General features: G+C 34.7%; 1 protein-coding gene across 1 annotated transcript; it reads right to left on the bottom strand.

Annotated features, from left to right (window-relative positions):
* Window positions 1-172: 172 nt before the first annotated feature.
* LOC140050234 (97 kDa heat shock protein-like) lies at window positions 173-15110 on the bottom strand. The gene is made up of 19 exons (XM_072095341.1): window positions 15030-15110; window positions 14646-14921; window positions 14012-14069; window positions 13358-13498; window positions 11645-11767; window positions 11151-11250; window positions 9785-9918; window positions 8270-8514; window positions 7960-8036; window positions 7026-7177; window positions 6594-6700; window positions 6077-6210; window positions 5452-5687; window positions 5029-5274; window positions 4806-4931; window positions 4212-4319; window positions 3592-3711; window positions 2995-3156; window positions 173-1937 (listed from the first exon to the last, which is right to left on the bottom strand). The coding sequence occupies exons 2-19, from the start codon at window positions 14750-14752 to the stop codon at window positions 1731-1733; spliced, it is 2583 nt and encodes an 860-aa protein (XP_071951442.1). The 5' UTR covers window positions 14753-14921; window positions 15030-15110; the 3' UTR covers window positions 173-1730.
* Window positions 15111-15388: the final 278 nt, after the last annotated feature.

Genomic DNA, 15388 nt, shown 5'->3' with positions numbered 1-15388 from the left:
CGTAAATGAGTAATGCATCGTAAATCGTTGAAATTATGGAATAATTCCTGCAACTTATTTTTAAAATTGATTTCTAAATTCACTTTCAAATTGTGGCGCTCTCTATCACACACTACTGTAGTTGTTCCACTTTATAGTTAATTTACATCAAAAATTCCATAAAGATATTGAATATTGTCCTACTTAAATTTTATTACCGTATACTGATAGCTCAACTATGACACAAACAAACTAGTAGTAGGCCTATGTATATTATTAATTACATATTGTTTTTAAATTAATTTGAATTTGTGTGTAATCTAGGTTTACATTGCGTTGGGTTAGTGTTCTAAAACAATTATTAAGTTGCATCATTGCAATACATCACTACAGTAGTAAACTGTTTTTATTTTACAATCATATGATAATTTTGGTCATTTTAATCACAAAATTTGACAAAAAGTTGGGATTACACTAAGGGTAGGGTGGAAGAATTCGTTACTACACATTTTTCTTTTTTTCTGCAATGAAAAAGACAAAAATAATTCTAGGTACACTATACAAAATGCTAGCAATATTAAAACCATAATAACACAGAAATTAATTGAATTTAGCAAATTCTACAGCTGAATGATTTTTATAAAATCTACACTTTTTTTCATTTTCTTGCAGACCTCTGATATTTCAAGGCCAACTGTTAGCTATGGATAAACAATTTGTATTTATTCATTTTTCTCCTGATTTTTATTTTACAATGCATATTGAGGCAAAATGCAGAAATGTTATAACTTAAGCAAATCACCACTCTAGCATAACTAGTTATTATTTATGACTTATCTAAAGACATATTTACATTTTTTAGTGTAATATACCACCATATATAGTTATAGTGCTTTATTTTCATATCAAGTATTTGTATCTGTTTTTTTGTAAAGAGGTGAAACTATTTTTAGGTATTTAGGCCTTCATTGAGCCCCCTTTGTGACATACAGTATCGTTATTATTTTAATTATGGTAACATTTATTTCAGTATTTTTGGTTTTAACCATATTATTTTTTTTATTAGGGTAACAATTTTCCATATTATGGTTACACCCTATACATATACAGTATCATTTTATACTATCTATTAAAGGTTATCTACATATTAGTTTACCTCACTACATGGGTATATAGTCTATACATATATGATCTGTCCATATATGGTTATGATCTGTCCATATATGGTGATGATCTGTCCATATACGACTATTAGTTTATACACATATGATTATAATTTCAATATTATTAATGAATAGTTCAATTATTAATTCCTTAATAACTTTCAAAATTACAATGTAGATGTTTCATTTTTTTTATATTTTATAATTTTACATCACATATGAATGACGAGATGAACAATCCACCGCGCACATTTATAGAGAAAATAAGTTTTTTGAAAACCAAGATAACATTTTTTTTTTTTTTAGTCAGGCTATCTAAATAAGCTGATAAATTATACAGACAAAATATTTAGTAGTGGCAATTTTTTTTTTCATACATTTTTTCCTCTTTTTTTTAAAGCACAGTGCATCATACAATGTGTGCAATTATGTATAAATTACAATTTACCAAAATCATTTGTTTGTTTTAATCAATTCCAAAATGGGAGGGGTGGTCCCAACCACATGGGAACAAGTTCTGCATTTATGTATACATGAGATTATTATTATTATATGAATAAAATTGGATATATTATATTCAGGATGTATTCAGTCAAGATCCATCTTGACATCTGGGTCATCTGCCGCTGGTTTTTCTTGAGCCGATGGATCGACAGAGGTTCCATCCTCCATTTTCACCTCAGGTGTGTTCTCACCAGATTCTTCTGTCTTCTCTTTTTCTTTGTCTTTTGGAGGCTCTTCTTTGGGCTTAGGTTTTGACTTTGTGACTATTGGTTCACAAACTGCTTTTAGAAGCTGCAAGAAAAGATAATTTAATTAACATTTGGTTAAATTGAAATAAACCACTTTGACAATGTTTAAAAATTTCCACCCTAAAAAATGAAGATTACTTAAATCAGATTTTGAAAAGGTTATTTTGTAGTTTTAATAGAGTAAATCTCTTCAATAGAAAAAAAAAATGTTTTCACTTACAAAATGACATAAATATAACGGTTAATTTTAGCCTAAAACAATTTTTTGCTTTAAATTACATTTTTTTTAGGTAAATCATTTTGTTTAGATCCAGTTTTGGTCAAAGTGAATAACTATTATGTGACATTAAAATGGCATATTCAAGGAAAAAATGTTGTAGGGGGACAAAATATCTACAACTTTTAGTAAAATTGAAACAAACTATGTTGACTCTATATGTTTAACTATTTATATTTCTTGATGAAAGAATAAATACCTTTACCTTTTAATCAGAAATATTCATAATCATATTATTGTGAAATATATGTCTGGTAGAGTATGGCGAACTGGGCTCATAAGGCAGAACTAGTTCGGCAAAATGCCACCAAATATTAATTTTAGCATTTTAATATTTAACATTATTTCATTTTATTTGAAATAACATAAATTCAATGCTACAATTTAATCAAATGAGCAACTCATCCACTGTCCCCAAATATGGTAGTGATATGACATGTCCAAATATGGGCACATCACATTTTCATACATAAAGTTTGATAATGTAGACAAAGCTTGAGTACATAATCAAAAGATTAGGGGAACATATTTCAGGATGTTGATCGACTGGACAACAGAGGGCGTTATCAGACAAGTATACAAAGTTTTAATGGATATGGTCACATAAGAAGAACAGTCAAGTCAACACTCCCAATACCGGACACCTTTGGGCTAGCCTAAGTCTGGTATTCAAAATGTGTTTTTAATGGTAAAAATAAATTTGGGATCTTTTGGTCCTCAATAAAGTCTGGTATTGGGAGAGTTTCTGGTTTTCAGAGAGTCCAATATTGGGAGAGTTGACTGTATATGTAATCAATATTATTATCAAAGCATGCAAACATACCCCAGTCTCTTGGTGGATTTGCGAAACAGTTACTACCGGATTTTCCGTCATTGGTACTTGGTTCTGTTTGTTCCAGTTTTCATCTCTCCACTTCGTCTTCTCCTTTATCTTGTCTTCAACCTTGCTCATTTCAGACTTCTCAATATGGTTGTATAATTCATCCTATTCAATTAAAATATTCATCGCAATTAAAATTTACACTCTACACTATCAAACCTTATGCAACAAAAAATGTGATGTGCCCATATGTGGACATGATGTCTTAACACTACTGTATTTGGGCACATCACTACCATATTTGGGCACATCACAATTTTTTTGGTCAAATTAGAGTTAAACTTATCTAAATCCTTGTCTACACTATCAAACTTAATGTGACAACAAAATTTGATGTGCCCATATATGGACATGATGAGATGTGTACCAAAATGGACACAATGTCATGTTACTACCCATTTTGGTCAAATTAGTTTGACTGAGATTGTAACAAAAAATACTATTCAGTATATACAATAAAGAATAGAATATTTAAAAAAAAACAGACAACTAGGAAATATCACACGAGTAAACAGCTTATAAAAAATAAAATATTCTTACCCCCTTTTTATACGAATCCAAGATCTTATTGTAATGTATGAGTGTTTTGCCCAACATCTCAAATGCATCAGGTCGGTCTATACTCTCTTTATACCTCATTACTACCGGGTCTCCATGTTTCTAAAAAATATAACAGTTGTGTATAATATGTTATTTGACATTTTTTTCCATACAATCCAACATTGAAGATGGGGGGTTGGGGGGGGGGGGGGGTGGAACAATATATCTTTAAGAAATCAAGCCTACCAATTTAGGATGGATAAAAACTTGTTATACTTAGTTATCAATCTCATTTGAGGCTTAGGAAGTGGAATAGAAACTATTGTGAATTACAACCCTAGCAATGGGTTAGGATCAAACCCTGGACTTTGAATTGAAAAGAAATCTGGAGATCCACTACTACTTAGCTCATGTTTATTAGTATATCAAGTCAACAGGCTTTGTCTACACTATCAAACTTTATGTAACAAATGTGATGTGATCATAATATATGGACATAACGCCATATCACTACCATATTTGGGCATATTACACTTTTTTTTTCAAACTAGTTTGATAGTGTAGACAGGGCTTTACAATTGAACAAACAGATTGAATGCATATAATAAACGTTTGCCTACTTTTAATTCTTCTAGTTTTTTAATGTATATATTCTTTTCCACATCTTCGCCATCTTCATACAACCAGTTTTCAGTATCATCTAATAATTTAGAAAATTGTGTTCGGTCCTGCAAAAATATTCAATTATTAATATCTGTTATTCATTTTCAACCCAAATCTCAATCAAATGTAATAAATAAATAAATAAAAATTATAATAGAGACATGCTTCAAGTTTAATGGGAAAGATCAGATATTGTTTTATCATCATTGAGCCTAGACAAACACAATTACCAACTGGTACCAGGTTCTAAGCACATCTACTAAGCATACCTCAGCAGATCTACAGATCCATAGTCCAGGGGATAGAAGGCATCTGCCCCTGGTTCAACAATCTCTATAAACTCTAAACACCTTGATCTCAAATGCTAGTAAGACACTAGTATCAAGATTAGGTAGATAAAGTGGTACAGAGACATTCAACCAGAACTGCTCAGAGAATGGATAAACAGTTACATCATTTCAAATACCATACAAAGAAGCAATATTGCTAAAGCTATCACAACAGAATTAGGTTTGTGAGCATGTACAGATGCTTTCATAGCTTAAACCTACATCTTCTTTGATGAATTTTTCCAATTGTTCATAAATTTTTCCTCTCATTTCGTAGACATACTCTTCTACATTATTCCTGGCGTGACTCTTGTCTCTTTCAAGTTTATCATTTGCTTGCATCTTGAACTGAAACAAAACAGTTTAAAACAAAGCATTTTGAGTAATGTTGTCTTTTTTAAAAATTGAATTCAATTTCTCACTACATAAAATAAGGTTTACTTACTTCTGTTTCACAAAATTCAGTCAAAATCGACGACGGAGGTTCATGAACGAGTGATTCTATCGCTAGATCATGTTGCTTGGTAGTTTTCTTTTTCTTCTTTACTTCTTTTTTCGCTTCTTCCTTTTTACCATCATCCTTTGCTGCATCTCCTGAGGGCGCCTGCTCACCGTTTGGTTGAGAGGCATCGTCAACATTCATGGACTCTTCTTCAGTGCTGGCTGGTGTAGGAGGGGTCTCACTAGCAGTCTGAAGAGGCAACATGAAAAGTAAAAACAGCAAATCACTAAATTGCATACAGTTGCGAACTCGCTTAAGGCTAACCTCGTTGAGGTTATTGAGAACAATAATAATAAACATAATTATCATACATAAAATTCATATCTTTCTACAGTCAATGTAATTTATTCATATCGTTTTTTATACCTCATTAGCAGGTTTTTCTTCTGTATTGGCAGCAGCTGTTTCCTGATCCGTTTCCATTGGTGTTTCACTCTCCTTTTTATCAGCCTCATCGGCCGCCTCTTCGCTCGGTGCCAGCTTCTCCATCATTGACGCAGACGACACGGTGAAAATGCCGTGTCCGTCAATTCGTACCTTGACTTTTACCTTGGAGCATTCTCCGTCAAATGCTGGTTTAACGTTCAGAATCTTAAATTTGCCTGTTTACGAAAAGATTTGTTATATTAATTGTCCTACAAATACAATTGGAAAAGTGATTTTGTTTGGCATTTGTAAACATACTAAAAATACAGAGCGAGTGAGTGGCCGAGCGGTTAAGACAGTGGAACCGTAATTACATAGCAATAACATTGGCAAGGGTTCGAAGCTCACTCGCTCCATGGTTCTGGTGGCAGAACGAGTCTTCTCGGATAAGAACTATAAACTGTAGTGTACACATAGCTCATGTGCACTTAAGGAACTTAGTACATCTTTTTAAGACAAGTAGGGGGTACCCTGGTGTACTAGTTCATCACACAGCCACTGATCATAACTAGGCCCTCTGGGAGACCAGTCTTTGACCGAAGAGACTATATAAAACAGTACTTACCAATGTTGAGATCATGGTAGTTGAAATTGTTTGTCTTGGTGTAAGTAGCCTGTAGTTCAAACGCTTCCTTGCGATAAAAAGTTAACATCTTTGAAAATGGCACAGCATGAAACTGTGGAAATATTTCAGCACTTCTACAAAGAAGACAATAAAATAAATAAACGCCTTTAATTACAAAAACATGGTTTCATAAAGCAAAATATTAATGTTCACAATAAACAATATTCACTTTATAGGTTATCAGCAACCATTATGGTGTGGAGGCTTGGTGGTTATGATGTCACAGTCCTGACACATTGTCAGTTTTTTTTTTTCTGAATGACAAATTACAACTCCGATCCCAAAGACTTGTAAATGTTAGTCTGTGAACAGGATTGCCATCTTTAACAAGGATAGTAAAAGAATTCGCTTACGGTTATCCTTGGCAATTTGTCTAAACATAGAATAAAACATAAGATTCAAACAGGGCAATGTTTTGAACACAAGATCACAGCATTGCTAGCTGGACACAACTTACCCAGGCTCTTCATCTTCATCAGTTGGCCATTCTAAGTTAATCGTATATGGAAGTAGATCTGTGGTCGAGAATTCACGTACTCTGAAAGTTGGCGATAACATAGCACACTGAAAACAAAGATTAATCAAGAAAAAAAAATTACATTATTAAATCTAAAGGAAAAATTTTAATCCAAGCAAAATATAAAGACCCATTAAATGGGTTTGGTGTTTTGAACCCCACGTATTAGGTTACCCTATACTAGTAATAAGGTATAATTACTAATAAGATCTTTGCAGCCCCTAAATGGTTTTGCCACTTGTTAGTATAATCTTTACACCGGCTTATAATTTCTGAAATATGTTATTACTGTACTTCAATGAAACCAGGGTAACTACTATTGTACTACTAGGGTAACCTATATATTAGAATGGATTCATTTCATTTTCCTACCTGTAATGCACATCCCCTAGCTACTGCTTCGTCCTGGTTTAGTGTTGTGCTACAATCTTTTTTGAATATTTTCTGTATAATGTCTTTTACAGCCGGCACACGAGTTGACCCACCAACAATCTCTACTGAGTATATATCATCCAGTTTCAATTCTATAAAAAAAAATTATATAAACAATTAATTTTCCTTCATATTGTTGTAGCTACATGTCTATTGTTATGGCTGACTGTTTTCTGTAGTTTTGTAGCTACATGTCTTGTACACACAACTTGTCTGTTGCTTTTAAAGTAAGTTTTAAACATAGATCAGATATTGTTTTATCATCATTGAGCCTAGACAGACACTATTATCAACTGGTACCAGGTTCTAAGCACATCTACTAAGCATACCTTAGCAGATCTACAGATCCATAATCCAGGGGATAGAAGGCATCTGCCCCTGGTTCAACAATATCTATAAACTCTACACACCTTGATCTCAAATACTAGTAAGACACTAGTATCAAGATTAGGTAGATAGAGTGGTACAGAGACATTGAACCAGAACTGCTCAGAGAATGGATAAACAGTTACATCATTTCTAAAGACTTATCTATTTTATGATGCTTTTGGAATTTGGTTTGGGCACATTAAATTGCTGGTAAACGGAGTGCAGTTATGTGGGTTTTTGTCTAGAATTGGTAGTTTTATAGGTATAGGTACCGATTAGTTTTTCTTTTGGTTCCTTGAGCACTTTGGTGGATATATGCGATTAACAAAATCTTATTATTACCTTATCTCATTGTCCAAAATAAATGCATTAAAGCATGAAAATTAAGAATCACTAGCTGTTTGTTGCAAGTGAAAGTCAAAAGTAAAAGTTGTAACAGCTATTTACATTAAACACAGAAATTAAAACTAATAAACTCTAATTGAATTTCAATCAAATAACTCACTACTTTGCTCCAAAAGTTGTCTCAAAACAGTTTCTATTCTGTCAAACAACGGCGAAGCCATATCTTCAAATTCAGACCTGAAAATAAATTTTTGAAAAATTATGAAAATATATTATGGTTTGACTCAATTATCATTACATTGGTACTTATGGTCATGCATGAATGCACAGCAGATCAATGGATAAGCCATATATTCAAATTAAAAAGTGAACATATTTTGATTTGACCCAATCATTACTATGTTGTTACGTATGGTTATGCATGAATGCACAGTCGATCAATGGACGTTTTCTATTAAGCTTGTCCTTACCTTTGCAGTTTACCAGTCACATCGATATCGTTCATTAAACATTCAATATTGAGTGGAATTTTAACAGAGTTTGCGCTCATTAACTTTTTCAGTTTCTCGCACTCTTGCTGAAGTCGAAGCCATGGACGTATCTTGGACTTGACGTCGATCTTGTACTTGGTTTTAAACTCGGACGCAAAGTGTTCAGCAATGAGACGATCAAAATCACGACCGCCAATCATCGCATCTGAACATGTAGCTAGAACCTACATTAAAAATAACAGCACTTTTAGTGAAATAATATTTATAGTTAATGCCATAGAGCGAGCATAGTTGATTTAATTTATATACCGTTTATCCTTAACCCTCTTAGTGCCACGGGCGGCGTTTGAAACCCCAAGGGACATGCGTTGAACACCCATGGTCGGCGTTAGACACCAAACGTACCTTCTGTGTTTGAGGGCGATAATCACTAACTTCTGCTTGTCTGAGGATTCTGGGATAGCTTTTATTCGATCAAGCGTAAAATTTACTTTCCAAAAATGTCAACGATAACATTTTCGCTATTGGAAAATCTTTTGGAAATATTAATTAAAAACTGATTAATTAATCAAAATTACGTTGTTTGTGGACTACACGTTTCCCGTATCTAGTCAGACAACCGGAAATACTGATTCCTTTGTTGAAAAATGTGCAACGCGAGAAGGATTTTTTGTAGGCCCATGCAGCACGTTGTCAGAATTTACTCGCCTGAGCAACTTGCTTGTAGTGGGCATGCTCAGACTAACGATGGTGATAGGATGGTTTGATTGGGCCTAGGCTAAAATTATACGATGGCGGTTTATTTGAATAAAATAACTCGTATCTAACTCTCCTATTATTACTTTTGTTCAAGTAAATGTACATTTATAGGTATGTATTATAAATATTTGTTTCTTGGGGTTTTCTAAATATCATTTTATTATCGTTTTTATACGATTTTTTTAAAGAAATTTTATTTAAAAATTTTATTTTTTTTAATTCATACATTTCATAAATAAAAATAAATCATACAAATATTCATTATACATCATTTTACAGGAAATTTAATAAGGAATATTTGTTTTTTAGAAACATATTTTCATACATTTATAATAAAATGATGAAATTACTGTTTTAAAAATGTCAACTCCCTGGAGTACTATAAAAATGCTGTTCTGAAAAGAATTCGGTTGAGGGGAAATGGCTCTCTCTAGGGAATTCGGTACTAAGAGGGTTAAGCATAATACTACCCCCTACTTTATATCGGATTTCATAAACAGGCATAGTTCCAGTATTGTGGATCTAGGTCTCTCTAGCAAGTTCAGAGATTTTACAAGATATGCTTACCAATAATTTTTTTTCCTGAACCAGGGTTTCCCCAGGTATAGTACCCCTTTCCCATGCCAACCCTCAAAGTTGACCCAAATTCATGTTCTAGGGGGGGGGGGAGGAGGGGAGGGAGGTGGGATTATACCAGAGGATATACAGTAATTTTAAAAGTGAAATATTTCATACCCTTAATTTTCCCTTGTTAAAAGCACAGACTGATGTTTGTAGTGATGAGTTACCCATATCTACAAACACTACATTTCTTGGTTTCTCTTCTGGTGTAGGTAGATCCTGCTTGTAGATGCCATATGCAAGGGAAACTGTAGGCAAAGTGACCAAAAATGTTTTTACTTAGAAAATGACAAAATAAACTGTTAAAATTTAAAAAAACTATTTTTTTGCTTTTAATTAGGCCAAAAAAAAAAAAAAAAAATTGTGTTGGCCACGTTTTTGGTAAATCCCAAAAATGGGTAGGTCGGTAGGAAAAGTTCTAGCTACTGTACCATTTCCAACAAAAACAATCAAGGTCGAAATAAACTATTGCCGTGTTAATGCTGCATTACACAAGCGGCAAGTTAACATAGCCTATTATATTATTTTAGATGAAAAATATTGAGTTTTATATTGTTTTATCCATACGTAATTACACTGGCATTAAAGATATAACATTAAAATGTAGGCAGTTATGAGCCATATATTTCGGCGATTTCTTATCGCGGGGAAATTCCGCCAACCGGAGACATCGATCGATCGAGTAGGCATAGGCTTTAGAGGTCCGCCGGCTAGAGGCCTAGGCTACGTACATGCCGGAACAGATGGATTATCGCTATATAAATAACAAGCTTGAACAAAAGAGCTTACGACAATCTTAGGTAAATTTTTATTAAACGTATATAGGCCTACTTTTACATCATTTAACAAGTTCGTAATCGGATCGTAGTAATGTACAGTAAAACCAAAAATCACCGCATCAACAACCTCGTGCAATGTACGATCTGTTGTTCTTTGCATGCTGCAGATCAACATTGGTAGAGTCCATTAATTAAGAGGGTGTTTAAAAATGTGATAACTATTAAAAACCTGTCTCAACCACTGTGTAATCAAACGTTTATTTAAATAAAACTTGGATCCCTCCAAAATTGATAATCGCGTATTCTGGTTATCACGTGATTGATTCACGGTTGGTTGCACGCTTCTTTTTCACACGTCCGGCGGTGGTGAAATATGTTCGCCAATTTGGCAAATAAGACAATATTTTGCACCATTTCATTTCACAATATCCGTTTGGCTCCCACAGAAAAAAAAAAAGAAAAAAAAAGCCGACCTTCATTTTCGTCAGTTTAGGGTCGGTCGGGCGTGGCCAACACAATAATTTTTTTTTTTGGCCTTAGTTTTTTTCAGGATAATAATTTGTTATCAAAGTGAACTATTATGGGACATTATAATGGCATATTAAAAACTGTTCAGAGGGATAAGATATATATATATATCCCTGTATGTTCAGAATAGAGTGTATGGTTAACATAACCACAATAGAGGCAGGCTCACTCACCAGCTGTAGAATCGTTCATAACTTTCATGCAGTTCAAGCCAGCTATACTGCTTGCCGTCAATACTGCACGCCGTTCAGCATCGGTAAAATATTGAGGAACCTACAAAATAAAAAACAAATCAGCTGAACATGGGGTCACACAAAATCAATTTATCAAAAACAGATTTTTTAATTTCTTTCCCAAAACAAAACACCAGGAAATCCACGACTTAAAGGTAGAAGATGAAACCTTCACAATAAAACTACAGTAGTACTCCTATAAAGGAAACATTTATTGTGAACTGAAATAGGGACAATGTACGTTATTCGGGGGAAAAACTATATTAAGGGGCATTTTGCCGTAAAACAAATGGGGTACAATCATCAATGTTTTAACACTACAGCCAACCCCTATTTAGGGATGTTCCTATTAAAGGGACACATTGGTGGGGCCCCAAGGTGTCCCTTTAATAGAGGTTGCAATGCAATAATACATAATGTATTATTCAACTCACTGAAATGACACAATCAACAACTTTTGTTCCTAAACCCGCCTCTGTAGATTGCTTTAATTTTGTCAACAGCATTGCTAGTATTTGCTCAGGTCTCATCACGGTTGGTTGGTTTAAATATTGCAACTGAAAATAAACAATAATTATGTGAATTAAATGCAGTACGTTATTAAAATAAAAAGTTCTGACAGTATTTAATCAAAATAGTAGGGCGGTTACGGATGTGGAGCCGTTTACCGTACGTAAAGTGCCAACAATATTGGCACAGCTTCAAGGCCGACTTGCTCCTAGTTCTGGTGGTAGAACAAGTCTTCTCAAAGGACTATAAACTGTAGTGTCCAGTGTACAGTTTGTCCATGTGCACTTCCAATTCATCATTTGAGACGAGTAGGAGCTTATAGGAGGGAGGGTGATGGAGATGGATTACCATAGGACAGTGATTAATTTACTATTGGTAATCATTGGCCACATGTGCCTAAATACATACAATTAAAAAAATTTAAGAATTTTGTATCAGATTTTAAGCAACCTCAGTCATAACTTTTGTGCAAGAACTCCAGATTGAACACAGGATGGAAGCTGAACAAGAGGGTACAGTACCAGTACATACCTTACACAGGATGGAAGCTAAACAAGAGGGTACAGTACCTACCAGTACATACCTTACACAGGATGGAAGCTGAACAAGAGGGTACAGTACCTACCAGTACATACCTTACACAGGATGGAAGCTGAACAAGAGGGTACAGTACCAGTACATACCTTACACAGGATGGAAGCTGAACAAGAGGGTACAGTACCAGTACATACCTTACACAGGATGGAAGCTGAACAAGAGGGTACAGTACCAGTACATACCTTACACAGGATGGAAGCTAAACAAGAGGGTACAGTACCAGTACATACCTTACACAGGATGGAAGCTGAACAAGAGGGTACAGTACCAGTACATACCTTACACAGGATTGAAGCTGAACAAGAGGGTACAGTACCAGTACATACCTTACACAGGATGGAAGCTGAACAAGAGGGTACAGTACCAGTACATACCTTACACAGGATGGAAGCTGAACAAGAGGGTACAGTACATACCTTACACAGGATGGAAGCTGAACAAGAGGGTACAGTACCAGTACATACCTTACACAGGATGGAAGCTAAACAAGAGGGTACAGTACCAGTACATACCTTACACAGGATGGAAGCTGAACAAGAGGGTACAGTACCAGTACATACCTTACACAGGATGGAAGCTAAACAAGAGGGTACAGTACCAGTACATACCTTACACAGGATGGAAGCTGAACAAGAGGGTACAGTACCAGTACATACCTTACACAGGATGGAAGCTGAACAAGAGGGTACAGTACCAGTACATACCTTACACAGGATGGAAGCTGAACAAGAGGGTACAGTACCAGTACATACCTTACACAGGATGGAAGCTAAACAAGAGGGTACAGTACCAGTACATACCTTACACAGGATGGAAGCTGAACAAGAGGGTACAGTACCAGTACATACCTTACACAGGATGGAAGCTGAACAAGAGGGTACAGTACCAGTACATACCTTACACAGGATGGAAGCTGAACAAGAGGGTACAGTACCAGTACATACCTTACACAGGATGGAAGCTGAACAAGAGGGTACAGTACCAGTACATACCTTACACAGGATGGAAGCTGAACAAGAGGGTACAGTACCAGTACATACCTTTATACCAACAGAATGGTCTTCTAATTCCTGTAGCTCGTATGGCAGCCATTTTTTCTCTAGTTGTACACATGGATTACTGTATTGTTGAGCTAGTAACTTCTTAAAGTTAGTCACTGTGTTCTTTGCGTTTGATATAACCTAAAAATAAAAAATCAACCAATCTGTTAACTTGGCCATAGAAATCAGGCAATAAATTAACTGATAAGTTTTGTGAAGTAACAAATCAGTTTGCACAATTATATAAACGTATTTTTGAGCAAACTGTGTTCTTTGCAATTAATATAACCTTCTAGAAACTTCCAGTCATTACCTTATAACCATAGAGATATTATAGCGATAGTAGAGATATGCATCTCTATGCATTAACTAACCCATATTTGTGACGGATTCAAATTGATAACTGTCTATAAACAAATTTAAACTGATAAAATGTATTGTAGAACAAATATATTAGTCACCAAGTTCTTTGAATTTGTTGATAATTAAACTAAAATGAGAAATCCAAGTTCCTGAATAAACATGACCATTACAATCAGTCGATACAGTGACCTATTTGTTTGTGATACAGGTTATTATTAGTATAGAAAGTAATTAGTAGCACAATGATCAAAATTAGTTTTGCACAAATCGGGAGATTCTTGGAAGCCTTACTTGAGTTTTAGCTGCTGTTCCAATAATTCTTTGCTTCTCGCCAAATGATACTATTGATCTGAAATACATAAATTGTACTATGACTATGTAGAGAACATTTTTTTTATTAAAAATGTTGATTATTAATATATGTTTATGCACTTGTCAATTGTATGACCCACTATACGACCCCCGGGAGAGGTGCGTCATTTGTCCGATGTGCGTCATACTTTTGAATACCATGACGCACCCGTGCGTCAAAAAGGTGACTTACCTTTAGGTGACCATGACGCACCCATTTTGACGCACTGTGACCATGTTGTTTATGATATGGTGGGTGGTAAAGTGACGGACATTGACACACCTTGTTCATTGATGTGACGTACCATCTAGGTTTTTTGACGCACCCCTGCGTCAGTAATTATTTGTAAATGACGCACCCATGACGCACCTCTCCCGGGGGTCGTATAGTGAGTCATACAATTGACAAGTGCATTATTATTTATTAACGAAATTATTTGAATCGTTGTATACAGTATTACTAACTGAAAGTTTAACAATTCCGCCATTTATTTAAGTAGATAAAATGCTACAATATGCCAATTATTATTGATACAGCAGTTTCGAAATTCCATTTTTTTTACGCACTACTTACGGTGTTAATCTATCACTGTACTCATTTGCTATTGTCTCAATTCCGCCACCACGTGCAACTGCAATATAACATGACTGATTACCAATATCTAACCCAACTACAGACATATTGTTTGCTGGAAATTTCTATAACGTAAGCATAGAGTTTACTTCCTTCGCTTTTTGAGGGCTTTAACCTCACAGTCACACTCCCTCCTGCACAGCGGTCGGTGGCTATTCAATAGATTACTGCCGGTGGGTTAGGTTACTTTCGATAGTGAAGCCTAGAAATCAATAGCTATAAATGATTGAAAAGAAAGCGACGTATTACAAATACTATGCGTGAATGATCTTCAAATAGTTATGTAACTACACAGGCGACTTTAAAGATATTTTATAGACTTACTAGAATTTTCTGGAAGATTTCACCGGCAAATATACCGGCTAACTGTTTATTCTACAAACTACTCACTGCACACTCGTGTGGTGGCGGCGTGCATGCTTTTTCTAGACATTTCCATTTGTGACGTCATTGCATGCGCCCTCTCTTCTTGTAAATACAGAACAAAAGATTTTGGGGCTTGTGAGAAAATTAATTTATTCATTTATCATTTATGGTGTTAAAAAAATTTTAAAAACTTATACAGCAACGGTACCGTTTGTTTTATCCGTTTTCAATTACTGTACATGTTTTCTGGAGCCAGCATCATTCATATTAAATACATTTACAAGTGGTGAAAGGCCAGGGATGGAGCATAAGGTGGT

Source organism: Antedon mediterranea, chromosome 5 (assembly GCF_964355755.1).
Source record: "Antedon mediterranea chromosome 5, ecAntMedi1.1, whole genome shotgun sequence".
NCBI lineage: Eukaryota > Metazoa > Echinodermata > Crinoidea > Comatulida > Antedonidae > Antedon > Antedon mediterranea.
This window is presented reverse-complemented; position numbering and strand designations above follow the sequence as displayed.